This window comes from Myodes glareolus, chromosome 4, assembly GCF_982192425.1.
Source record: "Myodes glareolus chromosome 4, mMyoGla1.1, whole genome shotgun sequence".
Lineage (NCBI taxonomy): Eukaryota > Metazoa > Chordata > Mammalia > Rodentia > Cricetidae > Myodes > Myodes glareolus.
The window spans coordinates 77,670,950-77,687,634 of record NC_142029.1 but is presented as its reverse complement, the minus strand read 5'-3'; the positions used below and the strand labels follow the sequence as shown (position 1 = coordinate 77,687,634).

The window sequence follows — 16,685 nt, the reverse complement described above, 5'->3', positions numbered from 1 at the left end:
TGTGCCACCATGTCTGACTTTATTTATCTATTTCTTTATTTTGAGAAGTGTCTCACTGTGTAGCTCTAACTGGCCTGAAATTTGCTTTGAAGACCAGAGTGGACTCAAACTTATAAAAATCTTCCTGCCTCTGCCTCCCAAGTGCTGGGATTAGAGGTGTGTGCTACTACATCCAACCCCTGATACACATTTTTTAGAGATTTTTAAAAAATTATGTATATATGTGTGCCCATGTGTGGGTATGTGCATGTGAGTATAGGTGCCCAGGGAGGTAACAAGAGGGCATTGGATCTCCTGGGGGTAAAGTCATGGGCAGTCGTGACTTGCCCAATGTGGGTGCTTGGAATGGAATTCTGGTCCTCTGTAAAAGTAGCAAGCATGCATTTTTTCTTTAAAAAATGATTTATTCATTTTGTTTTTATGTGTGTGTTTTGCCTACATGTATGTCTGTGCACCATGTGTGTGCCTGGTGCCCACAGAGGCCAAAGAATAAAGTGCTGGATCCCCTGGGACCTGGAATTGGAGTTCCAGGCAGTTGCAAAATGCCATGTGAGTGCTGGGAGCCAAACCCAGGTCCTCTGGATGGCCAGCCAGTGCTCTTAACCACTGTGGCATCTCTCCAGCCCCAAAAGCAACCTTGGAATCAAAATCTGTAAGGATAGTCTGAAGAGTTAAATAGCTGCCTAGTAAAAGTTGAACACCTAAAAAGAAATGTGACATACTTCCCTTCTTCCCCGGCTCTTGACAAAGAAACAAAGAGTTTTGTTTGTTTTAAAGGCCCCATTGTTTCCCCAATGAAAACTTGGGGGTTAATTTTCAGCGTGGTGCCTGGGGACTTAGCTGTGGGACTGTCATTACCTATAATGGGAGTCATGCCGATTCCCTCCATGCATACTATATGGAAAATGCACCCCTCGATAGCTACAAAAGTTTGGTTTTGAAATGGAGGCTGTCTTTCTCAGCACAAAGCAGATTTCCAGAAACACCCAAAGCTACCCAATGTTGGCCTGAGGCCTGCGTGAGTTTTTGTGTAAGGCAGAAAACGGTGTGTGTGTGTGTGTTTGTGTGTGTGTGTGGACAGCCCGTCTCTAAACAGCAACAGGAAAACAATGTACCTCCACAGCTGATAACAATAGTTGCCATACCTCACTCCAAAGCTTTGTTGGGAACCCTATAAGACCTGGCACCCGGTTTGCGACACCCAGTGAAATGCTGCACTTTTCCCTAATAACCTGAGCCCTGCTGTCTGTCATTAAGGGACCTCTCTTATTAGGCATCTCTTTTTGAAATGGCTGCCATCATCTGGTCCCAGTGTACATTAAATTCCATTATAATTATAAACACACTTCCCCATAACATCCCTTGCAGATCTCATCCACACGGCCTACCCCCTCAGGGCATCTTTGCACTAATAACAACTCAGATTTGCTATCTGAGTTGACAACATTAGGCCCCACACTATCTGCAATATGCTGTGGGGAAAATGAGGAAAGAAACACTTTCTTGTCCTTCGTCACAAAGATCTTGGGGTCACAGTGACCCCAAGGCTTCTGGGGTCTTTGTCTCTCTTTGAAAAGTTGTTCTCTAGCTAGGTGTATGGTCTGCAGAGGTTATGTAAGTGGGACCCTGTCTCAACCAAACAATAGTTCCCGTAGACGCCAGCAAGGGTGTCCTTGGTGTCTAGAGGGGATGACCAAGTTTGTGGCCTCCACTGTTCAGTGTTTCGTGGTGAAAAAGGATGGTGAAAATTATCATCTAAGCAGCCAACTTCTGGTTGGGTTTTCTGAGCCTAAACTACCAGAACATATACTTCACCTCAATACTTGACCCTTTGCCATTTGGAAGATGTGTCCCATGAAGTTATTTCACTTAATTCACTTATGGAATACAGAATATGGGGGTACGCACACCGCAGTCAGTGTATGCAGTGCTGGGGAATTAAACCCTGGACTTGATGTTTGCTAAGCAAGAACCCTATGGATGAAACTGCATCATCAACCCCAAGAACTGAGACTTTACATTCACATGCAAGTCAGATACGCAAGCACCCGAGTGTCCGCTAGATGTTTTACTGACATTCAAAACTCCCTTCCAGCAGTCCGAGATTCTGAGAAAGGAAGGGAAGTGTAGAAAGCCTTATATGTGATATCCAAAACATCACTGGGTCTTCAGCTGAGTGCGCTGCTATGTAGCCCTGTCCTCGGCAGAGAAAGAGAAGGGAAACAAAAAGCCCTTGGTTGTTTCGTTGACTCCTTTCAATCAAGGCTTGGTAATCTAGGCTTGAGCTGTGTAGTCACACAGCATGATTCAAAGCATCATGTCAGATGTGAACAATCTCTAGGACTGAGCTGTCTCTTCTAGCCAAACGAGGATGGTCATAGAAGGCCAGCAGGGCTGTTAGAAGGACAATCAAAAAACAAGACAGGTAACATGGTGAGATTCACAGCGAGTGCTCTGCGTGAATTGTTACTCCCACCATCTCCTTCCTGCATGTTTCCCTCAGACCCGAGATTCTCTTCCACTAGCTAAGCTTGGAGAGGCTACATGGTTGGGGGTATATAGGGAGAAGAGGGGGTGAAAGCATGAACCATTTTGTAGTGGGATGCTACCCACTACAAGGGTCAGGTCGTCTCTGCCTCAGCTTCTAGCATGACTAAGACTGAGGTCTCTTGCATCTTGTCAAAAAACCTTAAATCAAGGTTCTATGTTTTGCTTTGTTTCTGAGACAGGGTCTCACTTAGGTGCCTGGGACTGGCCTTGAACTCACAAAGCTCACTCTGTCTCTTTCTAGAGGGCTGAGATAAAAGGTATGCACCACCGTGCCCCATGGTCTTTTGCCTCTTTAGGAGCTGGTTTTCCAGTTTTCCTTACCACATCTTTGACATCTTTGAAGGAAAACACACACACACACACACACACACACACACACACACACACACACACACACACACAGAGAGAGAGAGAGAGAGAGAGAGAGAGAGAGAGAGAGAGAGAGGGAGAGAGAGAGAGAGAGAAAAATTGTTCTAGTCTGCTTGGTTTTAGGCGTTACCATATGAAATCTCTCAACTGGGGACTCTCATCAGCCTTCCAGGACCCAAGGACAAAGCTCTACAGCTCTGCCTATAAATGGTGCTGGTTTGGGGCTGCTGCTGCTTTATCTGGGCCCAATAAACCTTATCAAACTGCTGTGCGGCCAGCCTTCATCGCTAAGTGGAAATGCTCCGAAGCCCAGCGCTGGCACTCAGCCCACAGCCTCGCCTGCCTTCTCCCTTTCTGTTACCTTCCCCACCTCTTAAATCCAGGCATTACTCTCTCTTTAACACTTACTAACAAGGGCTGGGCTCTTTAATGGGCAGAGTTTATGAAGCAAGGGAGATTTTCACATGGAGTGACGATGATGGGGGGTGGGGGTGGGTGGAGGCCAGAGCCAGGCAGGAATCAGTCTTTCTTTCCCATTGTGTCCACAGATTCTCTTTCTCCTATTTGAGGATTAATGGGAGAATAGGATCAGAGGTTAATTGTGTGCTTCTCCAGTGACTGCTGGAGAGAGGCTGGAAGGTGGATGTGGACCCTAGACAGCAAGCCCTCTTTAGACAGGAACTCAACAAGTGCGGTGGCTCCATCCCCCTAGCAAGGCATCCACAGGGGGGCTTTCCTGCCCCTGATGCTCATCCACTCTCGTTTATTTTTAAATTACTTATTTTATGGCAGTTCCTTCTTAACTTTCCTCTGATCCTCCTTGTCTCTCAGAGAATCGGCCTTAAATTGGATTGCTTTTTGTTGTATATCCAAATGACTTTCGGGGGCTCCCCTTGCCTCACCCATGCGATGGTATCAGAGGGCAACTCCATCGCTGCGCTCTGCCTTCACTTTCCTGAGTGCTCCCTTCTGCTGACTCCTGTCTCCCAGTGCTAGTCTGAGAACTGTCCCTTGCGAGGATGGAAGGCCTGGTTATTCTGAACACCACACTAGCAACCCCGCAGGGATCGGGTGGAAACTTAGCCACCTGGTCTTCGTGGGCTTTTCTCTCCTCTCACTGCCCTTACCTTCCTCCTCCTCTAGCGCCTGGGGGGCATCAAAACACGATTCTGTGAGTCCCGTGGGAGAGCTGAAGCCTTTACCAGTCAAGGACACAGCACCCCTAACTGAAGCCTGGAACTATGAAGACCTCATGACTTGAGGGTGGGGCTGTATGGGTGATTTTTCTGAGACCCCTGGGTGGCGCTCTCCACCACACCCCCAACACCAATGCTCTGGGGCTTTTGCCAGAGGCCAGGGTTCAGAAAAGTACCTTCTACCCTCCCCCCTCCCCCAGCTCAGTGTGAAAAGGTGACAGACCCAGTTTCCCACAGCTGGAGGAAGAACACATTTTTCTTTGGTTCTGCTACCCTGTGGTTACCCATCTCTATGCCCTTTAAAAGTGGGGCTAACTGCCGAGGGGGAGAAAGTATTTTGGAGAGGCCCAGCGCTTTTCCAAGCTTCAATTCGCTGAGCTGAGTTCAGGATCTTCAGAATATTCCATTCAGATTCCTGGGGCCGGGAAAGTTGTGGGGAGGATCCCGGAGATTGAGAGTGAAAAAGTTTTACTCAGGCCTTGACTTCAGCTTTCAACTATCCATAGAGTAAACCCGACGCGCTGCCCCCTTACTAGATCTCCACCAGCCCCTCTGGATCTGACTGGCCAAATCCCACTATCCAGAACACTCACCCCTACAAGCAGGCATGAGAGGCCTGGTTTGGGACTGGGGAAGCAACGCATTTAAAACCAATGTCTAAGGTAAGGCAGGATGCAACCCGCGTCCTGAGAAAAAGTGAAAGGCTAGATACCACACACTGAGCTGGTGCAAATGCTAGAAAACGGTACGAAACTCCGCGCTTGAGCACTGTAGTTGGGGGCGCGGGATACACTGCATGCCCAGTGGAAATGAAAAACCTGAGTCTAAAGTGGGGACTACTCCTCTCTCTCATCCTTCTGGCCCCTTGAGGCTTCTCTTCCTTGCAACCTTTTGCCCTCTCCGCCTAGTCACGAGCAGCGGCCGCTGGCGCCGGGGCAGCAGCTAGATGTCAGGCGAAGCCCGGAGCGCTGAGCGCCGGGAATGGAGGGGAGCGCCCGGCAAGGGAGGGCAGGGCTAGGAGCGCGCACGGGCTCCGCTAGGGCGGGGGTGGGGCGGGGTGGGCGGGCCGAGGCCGGTCAGGGGGAGGGGAGGGGGCAGGGGTGGGCAGGCAGCCGTGCTCGGCCGCCAGCACTAAAGATGGAGAGGCGCCGGGGCCTCGCAGGGGAGGGGGCTCGGCGTTGACGTGGGACGCGGCGGAGGCGCCGCAGCCGGTGGTGATTTGCTAACCTAGCGGCAGAGAGGAGTTAAGGGTGATGAGAGCGGGTACTGCGAACTGCCGGGCGATGCCGCCGCTGCCGCTGTGAGATCCGGAGCAACAGTTCCCCAGCAACACCCCTTCCCCGATCCAGGCACACCCCTCACCCCCCAGGCACGCACACCCACCCCAAGCTCCAGGCTCGGCAAGCGGTGAGTGTGTGTGTGTGTGTGTGTGTGTGTGTGTGTGTGTGTGTGTGTGTTGGACACGCACCGCCCAGCGATCGCCTCCCGCCAGGGCGCCCTGGGGCGGGAGAGGTTTAGGCGGGTGGCGCTAGCTTTGGCCACTCGGCCGCTGGGCTCCTGCGGAGCTCTCTGGTTGCTGCTGCTGCAGCAGTCGCCCGCGCCGGTTGGGGGTCAGCTAGAAAGCGGAGCCCTGGCTGTCAGCTTAGGCGCAGCTGCTTCCCCAACCTTCCTCCTCGGGGCACGGTCCGGGTGAGAGGTGGCAAGCCGGGAGGTCTGCCGGGGCTGTGGGCGCGTGTGGTCGGGATTGGGTGGCTTTGTACAGCCAAGGGCTGGCGGAAGAGCAGAGAGCCTGTGGGTGCTCATATGTATGCGGACCGGTGCGCTTGGCGTGAGTGCCTTATTTATTTGTGTTTATTCGCTGCCCCGCTGGGGAGCTAGAACCGAAGGAGCCGAGGAGTGGACCTGGGAGGCGGAGGAGAGGGGACTGGTACCGCTTGGGTTTTTGTTTTCTTTAGAGAAAAACGTGGTGGGAATTTTCTTTTTTTCTTGCTTAGACTTGATGCCCCTGTTTAAGGAGAGAGGGAAGCTTCGGAGAGACTCCGACACTCCGGGTCCTCCTCGGCTCTCGGTGGGAGCAGCCGTGGCGCCGGAGCTCGCTGTGCGCTCCCGGCCGCGCACGGTGGGTTCCCGGGCTCTGCACCTGATGCGTTTGGGATGTCTTTCCCACCCTGGCGCGCCGGATGCAAGCTTGCCTAGCCCCTTACACGCACCCGCACGCGGTCGAAATGCGCACAATCCTGCCAGCCGGCCGACCCACTGGAATGCACAGAAGCGCTCCGCTGCGACCAGCTCGCCTTCTCCCCGCCACTCTCCCAGCGTGTCTAACTCGGGCATGCGGGCAGCTGGTGTGGGAGGCTGGGGACCATGCTGATGGCTTCCGGAGGATCCTGATCCTGGGTGGGAGATGAGGACCCGGAGATCTCTTCTTGCTTGGCCTCCCACTATTCGCCGCAGGGCTTTTGTGCTTCCCCTTCTTCTGCGAGTTGCGCCGCCTGGCCGGCCTAGCTCCGCCGTCCAGCCCGTTCGGACCTTCTTCTTTCCCTGGTTTCTTTCGCTTTCCCTCTTTTCTTAGCTCAGTTCCCTTTCTTCCAGAGGCGCCTGACTCCTGGGTAAAAGTTGCTTTCCCAAGTTTGCCAAAGTCCTCTGCAAGTCTCGACGGGGGTCGCTGGGAACGAGGGGGTGTGTAGGGAGCGCTATAGATCCTCGGTGCTCTGGCGGGTTAGCGCTTTACCCAGCGCCTCCTGGCTGATCGCTGCAGCTAGCAATGGTCCGATCGCTGGTGTAGATCCGCCGGTGAGAGAGAGGGCACCTTGATTTGCCTCAAAGCCCCAAAGGCTCCTTTGGGGGAAGATATTCGGGCCGCAGACCTTCTTTATTTTGGTTCTCTCTCTTAGTTTTTTGAAACTCTGATCGCTGCCGAAAGCACACAGTGTCCATGAAGTCTTTGATGAATTATGTCTCACCCTTGTTGATGCCCTCTGTATCCACTTTGGGGTGGACAGTGAGAGTAGCCAGCAAGGGTTGTTAACCTTTTCTGCATGAGTTTTGTGCCTGAGGGTCCTTAAGACTCTGGTTGAGGGTGAAGGCAAGCTCCATGAAGAGTGGGCAAGAAGTCTAGCTCTCTCTCCCCTCTTCCCGGGCCATTGGCTGTGGGAGATATTGGCCACAGCTAGACAGAGGCTGGGACCTTGGCCTGTTACGTCTTTCTGTCCATGTCCCAATGACTGTTCAGAATCAGGAGTCACTCAGTGATCCAGAACACGCTCTGTGAAAGGCTTTTGTGTTCCAGCCCAGTCTTCCCTACCTTCTGGACTTAACCAGAGATGCTGGTGCCAATGTCACTTCTAGAGCCATGTCCTGTGTCAGTTTTTCTCCTTGTCACTGAACTTGCCAACACCTCAGAGGTATCCAGTCTGGCATGAGCCCTCAAGGCTGTTGGTTGGGAGCATGCCCTCCTATGGTGTCTCTCTGCTTTCTCATTTTAGAGTGTTCTGTCCACTGGGCTCTTGTGGGCAGAAGGGAAAGGAGGAGGCTGTAGCATCTTGTATAATTGTATGTAGGCATGTTAATGCTCTTTGACTAGCACACACACACACACACACACACACACACACACACCTTGGTCATGCACAGTAACTTTGAGGAACTTGTAGGTAGAAATGATAAGCTAGTATGTGAAGTGGTGTGTGTGTGTGTGTGTGTGTGTGTGTTTGTGTGTTCTTGTCACCGCCTAAGAATGGGTCTGCCAATCTTTTGCGGCCATGACTACAGAGTACAAGGACAGAGGCCATAGAAGGCACTGGATGGTAGAGCGAGGACATGGTTAGGAGAGGACAGCCTTGTTGCTGGTAGATATCAGACCACCGCCACCACCACCAATCACCTCTAGAAGCCCTGGCTTTATTTGATTTGTCTCCTAAGGCCATCTCAGTGAAGCAGAACTAGAAAAACATTAAAGATGAGGGTTTACTTATAGGGGACTGGCCGTAAAGCCGAATGCTTAAGCTGACTAAAGGAGGGGGTTAAGAACTCGTTAATGTTAACTATGCTGTGAGCCTCATGGTGGACACTGGTCTTACATGGGAAGTCTCTATTCTCAGGCTTAAAGAATGCCTAGGATTCATTGTAATCTTCATATCACTTCATCCAGCGGATGCTACTGAGCCGTTGATTGAATATATGGGAGAACATAACCTTCTTTTTACTCTTAGAGCCCTGGGCTTGTTGCAAAGCCCGATTCATTGGTTTCTAGGAAGCCCGAGTCCCTTCCATTGAAACCCCAAGAGCCTCTTGCTGGAGTGGAGGCGTACTGTAATGTTTGAATTCTTAATTTTAGGGACACTGGGGAATATTGTCACTTGCTCATCTCTTTTACTTCTTCTCTTCTTGCCTTCTCTAGTTCCTTTCACTAGCCCAGGAAGCCTACCCCACCCCACCACGCAGAGCAAAGCAGGAAAGAGAGCCCCATGCCTGAGCCAAGGGGAGCATCATGGATCTGACAAAGATGGGTATGATCCAGCTGCAGAACCCTAGCCACCCTACGGGGCTGCTGTGCAAGGCCAATCAGATGCGACTGGCCGGGACTCTGTGCGATGTGGTCATCATGGTGGACAGCCAGGAGTTCCATGCCCACCGGACAGTGCTGGCCTGCACCAGCAAGATGTTTGAGATTCTCTTTCACCGAAACAGCCAGCACTATACTCTGGACTTCCTCTCGCCAAAGACCTTCCAGCAGATTCTGGAGTATGCCTACACGGCCACACTGCAAGCCAAGGCAGAGGACCTCGATGACCTGCTGTATGCAGCCGAGATCCTGGAAATTGAGTACCTGGAGGAACAGTGCCTGAAGATCTTGGAGACCATTCAGGCATCCGATGAGAACGACACAGAGGCCACCATGGCAGATGGCGGGGGTGAAGAAGAAGAGGACCGCAAGGCTCGATACCTCAAGAACATCTTCATCTCGAAGCATTCCAGCGAGGAGAGTGGGTATTCCAGCGTGGCTGGACAGAGCCTCCCTGGGCCCATGGTGGACCAGAGCCCTTCGGTCTCCACCTCTTTTGGGCTTTCAGCCATGAGTCCTACCAAGGCAGCCGTGGACAGTTTGATGACCATAGGACAGTCTCTGCTGCAAGGAACTCTTCAGCCACCTGCCGGGCCCGAAGAGCCCACACTGGTGGGGGGTGGGCGGCACTCTGCGGTGACTGAAGTGAAGACAGAGATGATGCAGGTGGATGAAGTCCCTGGCCAGGACAGCCCTGGGGCAGCTGAGTCCAGCATCTCAGGAGGCTTGGGGGACAAGCTTGAAGAAAGGAGCAAAGAGGGGCCTGGGACTCCCACTAGGAGCAGCGTCATCACCAGCGCCAGGGAGCTTCATTACGGGCGAGAAGAAAGTGGTGAGCAGCTGTCACCTCCTGTTGAAGCTGGTCAGGGACACCCTGGGAGACAGGAGCCCCTGGCACCCCCAGTGGAGAAGCATTTGGGCATTTACTCAGTCCTGCCCAACCACAAGGGCGATGCTGTGTTGAGCATGCCGTCTTCAGTGACCTCGGGTCTCCATGTGCAACCTGCCCTGGCTGTCTCCATGGACTTCAGCACCTATGGGGGCCTGCTGCCTCAGGGCTTCATCCAGAGGGAGCTGTTCAGCAAGCTGGGTGAGCTGGCTGTGGGCATGAAGGCCGAGAGCCGTCCTCTGGGGGAGCAGTGCAGCGTGTGTGGGGTCGAGCTTCCAGACAACGAGGCCGTGGAGCAGCACAGGTAATCCCCTGCCCCAGCGCCAGCCTTGTGACTGTGCTCATCTTCTGGCCCTGATGGTGTTCCTTTATGTCTGCCCCATCCTGAATCTGGGGACCTGACTCCTCTGTGCTCCTTGAAAAACAAACCCCCAAACAATCCACTCTTTCCCGTTCTGAAGCACAGGAGAGCACACAGTTATTTTCAGGGGCTGGCGAGAGGACATGATGTCTATCCAAAAACATGAGGGAACTCATGGGCCCGGCTTCTAGGCCATCTTTTCTGTTTTGTTTTTGGGACTTCCATTTGCTTTTCCTGTGGTTTGATCTATGTTTCTGTTTTGCCCAGAGTGACTAGCTGTTTAATAAAAGTGGCAAGAAAAAGTGCAGGAGGTGGGGGTTCAGGCTGAAGGTCTCCTGTGGCCAGCTACCGAGCCATGTTATCGGGCTTTTCCTACCCCCACTGGCCACAGTTTGTGTAATGGCAGGGCATTGTCTTCAGCCTAGGACAGTAGCATGGGTTGGATGTTGTTTAAGTCCTACACATACCCATAGGTCCCAAATGTCTGTTCTGGCAGACACCTTGGGAGGCAGAGTAGGTTCTAGTTAAATTCAAGGACAAGAACATGTGTAAGAGTTTTGGTCTCAACAGCTTGTATGTATAGTCTCCTCATATCCCCTCTCTGATCACAAGGGCTAGCCTTGGCTGCCCTCTGGCTTCCGCTTTAATCTCTGCAAACACCCCCCCCCCCCCCGAGTTCTTGTGATGTGTTTGGTTCAGGACCAGTGTTTTCCCTGGAATTTCACGTTTGCTACAATATCCTTAAGAGGTAGGTAGTGTTTCTTTTACCAATACACAGGAAAATGCTGAGACGGAGTCCTAGCAAGGCAGAAAGATTCAAACTCAGACTTAAATCTGTCACGCATTGTGGTTCCTTGTAGCTATCCTGTGAAGAAGAGGATCCTTCCTGCAGAACAGGTGGGGGACCATTGATAAATGCTCATCAGAGCGGGAGTCACTAGTGGGGTTGTCTTTTCTGTTTGCCGTAAACTGTAAGCCCATCGTTCTCATTCCTCATCCCCGGGTCTGATGAATTGTGCCCACAAATCCTGTTTTCTGTTGTCGTAGATGCTAGCCTTTTGCACAACTTAGATTGGCTGTTTTGCTGATCTTGGGTGGGTTTTCCACTTCTGCATGCACTCTCCCCTTCCTCCATTCCTGTTGCTCATTTCGGGGACCTGAATGGTGGATGGGAAATTGATACAGTCACCTCTAGCCACAGCTTGCTCCGAGACTGCCTGATTGGCCGCTCTGAGTTGTACCCTATGGAAAGAGGCACCCTGCTAAAAGTAGCCACTTTTTCTCCAGTGATACACAAAATAACAACTGCGGATTTGTGTCTTCTTGGTACTTGATCTGCTCGGAAAAAGACTGACGAAATTGTGCTTCTTTTTGCTTACATTTTCCTTAAGAGGAAACTCCCTCCCAAACTTGACAGGATGGGTCTATCATCTCCGGATGAGAACGCGCTGTGAAAAGTGCAATATGATGGAAAGTCACTTTTTGAGGTCACTCTTGGGGTGGGGATGGGACTAGAAAGACGGCTTGGTTGATAAAGTGCTTGTTCTGCAAGCGTGAGGACCCAAGTTTCGATCTCTGTGTCAAAAGCTGTGCACGCGAGCAAAAAACCAAGCTCAGCAAAACGCACTGGTGATCCTAGCCCTGGGGAGGTGGAGATAGACAGATCCCTGGATCCCTCCAGCCAGCCAGCCTAATCTACAAGCTCCAGGTTCAACAAGAGACTCATCTGAAGATAAAAAAAAAAAGACCGAAGTGGAGAACAATTGAAGAAGATGCCTAACGTGACCTCTGCTCCCACAAGCACAGCAGTGTGCACACACACATAAAGTACTTTTCCTTCTGATTCACTTTTTAGAAAATTTATTTATTTGCTTTTGAGACAAGACCTGACTGCATAGCCCTAGATAGCTTGGAACTAGGACTGCCCTTCATTTCACCGAGCCCTACCTGATTCTGCCTCTGGTCAGAGTGCTGGGATTAAGGTTGAGTGCCACACGCCCGACCTTTTTCTAGTTCTTGTATTTCTAGAGCCAAGAGTTCCCAGTGAGTCTGTGTCCATAATTTTCTTTCTCTTTGAAAAGGTCACAATAGATGTAACTGTCCCAAGAGTTCTGGATTATGTGACTGGGACTCTAGTTGGGGAGAAGCGAGGGTTGGCTAAGTTGTATCTCAAAGGGTTGGGATGGGGAGAGCAGCCACATGCAGGGTGAGATCTTCAGAGGTTCTTCAAGCTTTCTGGGGTCAGTTTTAGGGTTGATGCTGATTGAAGTGACATCCAAAGTCACTCGTGCTGCGGCCACCATGTAGTCACCATGAAAGTGAAGTTCTGTTCTCTGTGTAGTTCCGGCTTCCTTTATACATCTCCCTGTTGACATCGAGCTCTAAATGTGTGGGGTTCCGAGCATTCCCATCCACTGGAGCATGTATGAGGTGGTGTGTACTGTGTCCCTGTCCTCATAAGGTTGTAACAACAAGGCTTGATTCTGGAGTCCTTGGTGCCACACTGTGGGCTGATGAAAGGAAAAGTGTGCTTTTGACTGAGGGTAGAAATGAGTCCTTCATCCCGAGCGGCTAGATCTGGGGTCAGACCCCTTTACACTAAACTGCAAGGTCTGAGGAAATCAAGAGAGGAAGAAGATATTCCCGTGTGTGTGTGTGTGTGTGTGTGTGTGTGTGTGTGTGTGTGTAGCCCTGGCTACTCCTGGCTAGATGCACATTGCACATTATGGGAGACCTTTCCTCTCCTCTCTCCAGGAACCAGGATTAATGCACCATCTCCCCATTCCCCACTGTTCTCTGTGCGTCGCCCCCTCCCACCTATCAGCAATCTGAGAAATGTTCAGTGGAAGAAAAATCATCACAGCTACCAGTGCAAACAGAAAGGCTAGATAGAAAAGTCAGATGCCAGGAAGCTGTGGGAATTGGCTGGAATCCTAACGGGGATGACTATGATAGGTTACAGCCACAAGGTTTATTTTATTTTAAGCCAGCAGGTTAGAGTGTTGGTACAGACGAAGTATCTGGCATTTGTTCTTGCTTTGGGAATGAAGAAAGGGCAGAGTTTTGGAGAAGCAAGGCAGGAAGGGGTTTGGTTATTGAATTGCATGCATAGGTTTTCCTGAAACTTGATCCCAACCTGGGGTGGCATGATAGGAGCACCTTTTGGCTGGACAGAGAGTGGTAATGAAATGTAGTGGGATGTGTGCGTCATGATTCCTGTACCAAGGAAATATCAGATAATGTATGTATGGATGGAAAGACCAGACAGAGACGCCACTTGAATAAACTTAAATAAAAACTTAAATAAGGTGGCCTTATTTAAGTAACAGAACCTGAAGGAAGCTAGCCAGTGAGGAGACATGATAGATTTAGCAGTCACCTCCAAATTCTGGACCCAGGAATCTTGTCCAGCAGGTCCCTAATACAGAGGACAGTGTCTGCAAGAGAGGGGACCCTCTCAGGCTTCTGGAAGATCGGACTGTCCTGGTCAAGGCTCACCTGCCTTTTTTCTGTGAAAAACTGGAGCAGTTCTGCCTGTGGGTTGGTTTGGATGTCAGGTCTGCCTGTGGCTTAGTCTAGATGTGGTCTTGGATCCAGCTCACCTGGGTCAGATGCTCCTTGTCATTCCCAACCTTATGCAGAGGTCACCAACATCACAGGGACAACATAGATGGCTGTGTGGAGACTCCGTTCTCGTTTATGGCTTTGTCTTATCCACACCAAAGGCAGCCTTTATCATGCTTCTGGCCTTGGTGCTGCAGAATCATAGTGGGATCTATATATTCTATAGGAACCTTTTCCAGATCAAATACTGAACAGCGCCCAGGTTAGTCCACCTCTGCGGCATTGTGGGAACTCTTTTTTAGTTTTGCAAGGGAGGCTCAGACACCAATGAGCGATCTTGCCTGACTCCCTGAACCTACCTGTGTAGAGCCCTTCCCGAAACTTCCTGGGACCGGCTGGAGGGGCTAGAGGATACTGGCTAGAGGCTACGCATTCCATGTAGCTGGGATGCTGGAGCTCTGTCTTCTCAGCTTAGTCTCTCTCTGGCAGACTCTGTTTTCGGTGAGGGACCTGCAGAGATCGGATGGCTTGTTTTGAGACAGGATCTCGTGTACTCCACTTAGCTTTGAACTTACTATGTAGTTGAAGATGGCCTTCTTTGAACTTTTGATCCTCTTGCTGCCACCTCCTGAATGCTGGGAGCCACCATGCCCAGTGTTTGTGGTGCTGGGGATCAAATTCAGGGCTTTGTATATGCTAGGAAAGTACTCTATTAACTGAGCACATGCTCCCTACCAACTGGGCACATGCAATCTACCAATTGAGAACGTGCACCCTACCAACTGAGCGCATGCACCCTACCACCTGAGCGCACGCACTCTACCACCTGAGTGCACGCACCCTACCAACTGAGCACACACACCCTACTACCTGAGCACACGCACCCTACCACCTGACCACATGCACCATATCAACTGAGTGCACACACCCTACCAACTGAGCACACGCACCCTACCACCTGAGCACATGCACCCTACCACCTGAGCACATGCACCCTACCAACTGAGCACACGCACCCTACCACCTGAGCACACGCACCCTACCACCTGAGCGCATGCACCCTACCACCTGAGCGCACACACCCTACCAACTGAGGCTTCCCTACCTGCTGCTGCTTCTTGTTTTTCTTCTTTTTCTTACTCCTCTTCCTTCTTCCATCATCCTCTCCCCACTCCCATCTCTCAATTCATACTGTGGCCCAGACTGTCCTTGAACCCCTGGTGGTCCTCCTGCCACTGCATCCCAGATGCTGAGATTGTATGTTTGAGCCACCATGCTTGGCTTCTAGGCACCTCTGAGGTTACACCAAGTTCATGCAGAACAAGGTAAGCTTTGGAGTGATGAGAGCCCCAGCAGCCCCATGAATGCCCACCCTCCACTGTGATGTTTCGGTAAAACATATCGACAGACTTTCTCTCTCTCCTAACTCACAGCCTTCTGAAGTGGGTGGGGGCGCCAGTCCTAGCTCTGTGATTAGGAAGTTGTAGAAGCTCTGGAAGCTAAAAGGTTTTGTGTAAGTTTGCAGCAAACTCATTTAGCGGCAAAAGCTGATGTGAGGCTATATTTATCCTGCTTTATTTTGAATATTCATATGTTTTGCTGCAAAAATATTAATGTGTTTGATTACAGAGTGCTGCCCTAGATGCCACTGGAGCTGTTAAACACAGGTCCCGAGAAGCCTCCCATCTGCACAGTTCTGATTTCTGAAGCACCTAGCGGGTTTGGATAAGTGATCTTAGGGCAGTATCAAGCCCACCAGTTTAGAGAAAACGAAAAGATTTGAAAGCAAGTAAATGATTTGCTGATGGTCGCGCAGCTATAAATGGCTAGAGCCAGGCACTATGCTTGCCTTCTAGCTCATAAGCCTTGGGCACACTACAGCAGGCCTTATAAGAACATGGACAGTGGTATTCTGGCTCAGCTCCATCTGACCTTGTCTTTAGGTACCAGCCCCATCCCTAAGCTGCCAGGGTTGGAGGCTTCAGCCATATTTCTTGACGTCAGTTCTAAAGGTCAGGTGTATCCAGGCTTGCTTCGTAGCTATTTCCAGCTACTATGTCATTCACAGATTTGCCCCAATCCTATTCAAACCCCTTTCTGTTTCCTGTAAGTATCCTTTTGGGGGTGATGAGTGATTCTGTCCCTAATCTCCTGGGTACCTGGAAACCCAATCTTTTGGAGAGGTCTGTGGCTGTGAAGAGAAGGGAGATGGCCAAAGGCTTTGCCCGGGGCTTGTCCACGTGTCCAGCTGCTTTGGAGACTAAGGCTCTGAGCTGTCTGTCTTGGTGTCCCCTTTCCATCCTGAGCTTTCTTTTCTAACTTTGATGAGCATTTTCTGGATTACTTTAGTCCATGGTTTTGGATTTTGCATTGTGGGATCTGACAGTCAAGATGGAGATCAGTTTAATTCCCTCTGTCTGCACTCAGTTGTGTCCTTTTGGATTTTTTTTTGAGACTGGTTCTCACCACATAGCCTTAGAACTCACTACATAGACCAGGCTAGCCTTGAACTCCCAGAGATGTGCTTGCCTCTGCCTTCCAAGTTCTGGGATTAAAGGTGTGCGCCACCATACCCAGCTTGTGTTGACTTATTGTTATTATTTTTTTACTTACTTTTTTTTTTTAACTTGCTAGAGGTTTCTGAGTCATACGAGATCTAGAATGAACTCTTGGAACTTTCATAGTTCTAGGAAGCTCTAAAAAGTCTTTAAAATGTCCTAACCAGACGGCTAGACTCAAATCCCACTTTTGATTTCTTGCTAACTCAGTGTGTGTGTGTGTGTGTGTGTGTGTGTGTGTATGAGTGTGTGGTGATTTTAAAACACAATCGAAAGTTCAAGACTTAAGAGTCTTGCTAAATGAAGCTAAGAGGTGACAAGAGGATTCTTGAATGTCCTATGATAACTACACGTTCTGCTTAGGTGAAAGGGTGACGCTTCCATAGTTATTCTGGTAGAGGGAAGGAATGTCACAGTGTCCATTACCGATTGCAACCCCATGTTTTATACATAGTGAATGTGCTCCTCTTGACTGCAGTGGCAGAATACCAGTTATATCACTTACCGGCTGTGTGGCTGGGGTTGTGGTACTTGACCTCTACAGGCTGTCTGCTCATCTGTAAAATGGGTTACCAACGACAGTCCTTACTCAAGGGGTCATTGTAAGTAGCAACCTGTAAGTATTTGCTAGACT

General features: G+C 50.5%; 1 protein-coding gene across 3 annotated transcripts in view; it reads left to right on the top strand.

Annotated features, from left to right (window-relative positions):
* Positions 1-5,264: 5,264 nt before the first annotated feature.
* The window catches only part of Zbtb16 (zinc finger and BTB domain containing 16), a 186,881-nt gene continuing 175,460 nt past the window's right edge, over positions 5,265-16,685 (top strand). The window contains exons 1-2 of one of the 3 annotated variants that reach the window (XM_048417552.3): positions 5,265-5,522; positions 8,515-9,872. In XM_048417552.3, the coding sequence (XP_048273509.1) occupies positions 8,605-9,872 (1,268 nt within the window). In that variant the 5' untranslated portion in view covers positions 5,265-5,522; positions 8,515-8,604. Of the gene's footprint in view, positions 5,523-5,644; positions 5,805-5,851; positions 5,944-8,514; positions 9,873-16,685 lie in introns of those variants that run through there. The other 2 variants (XM_048417553.3, XM_048417554.3) reach the window with 2 other exon arrangements.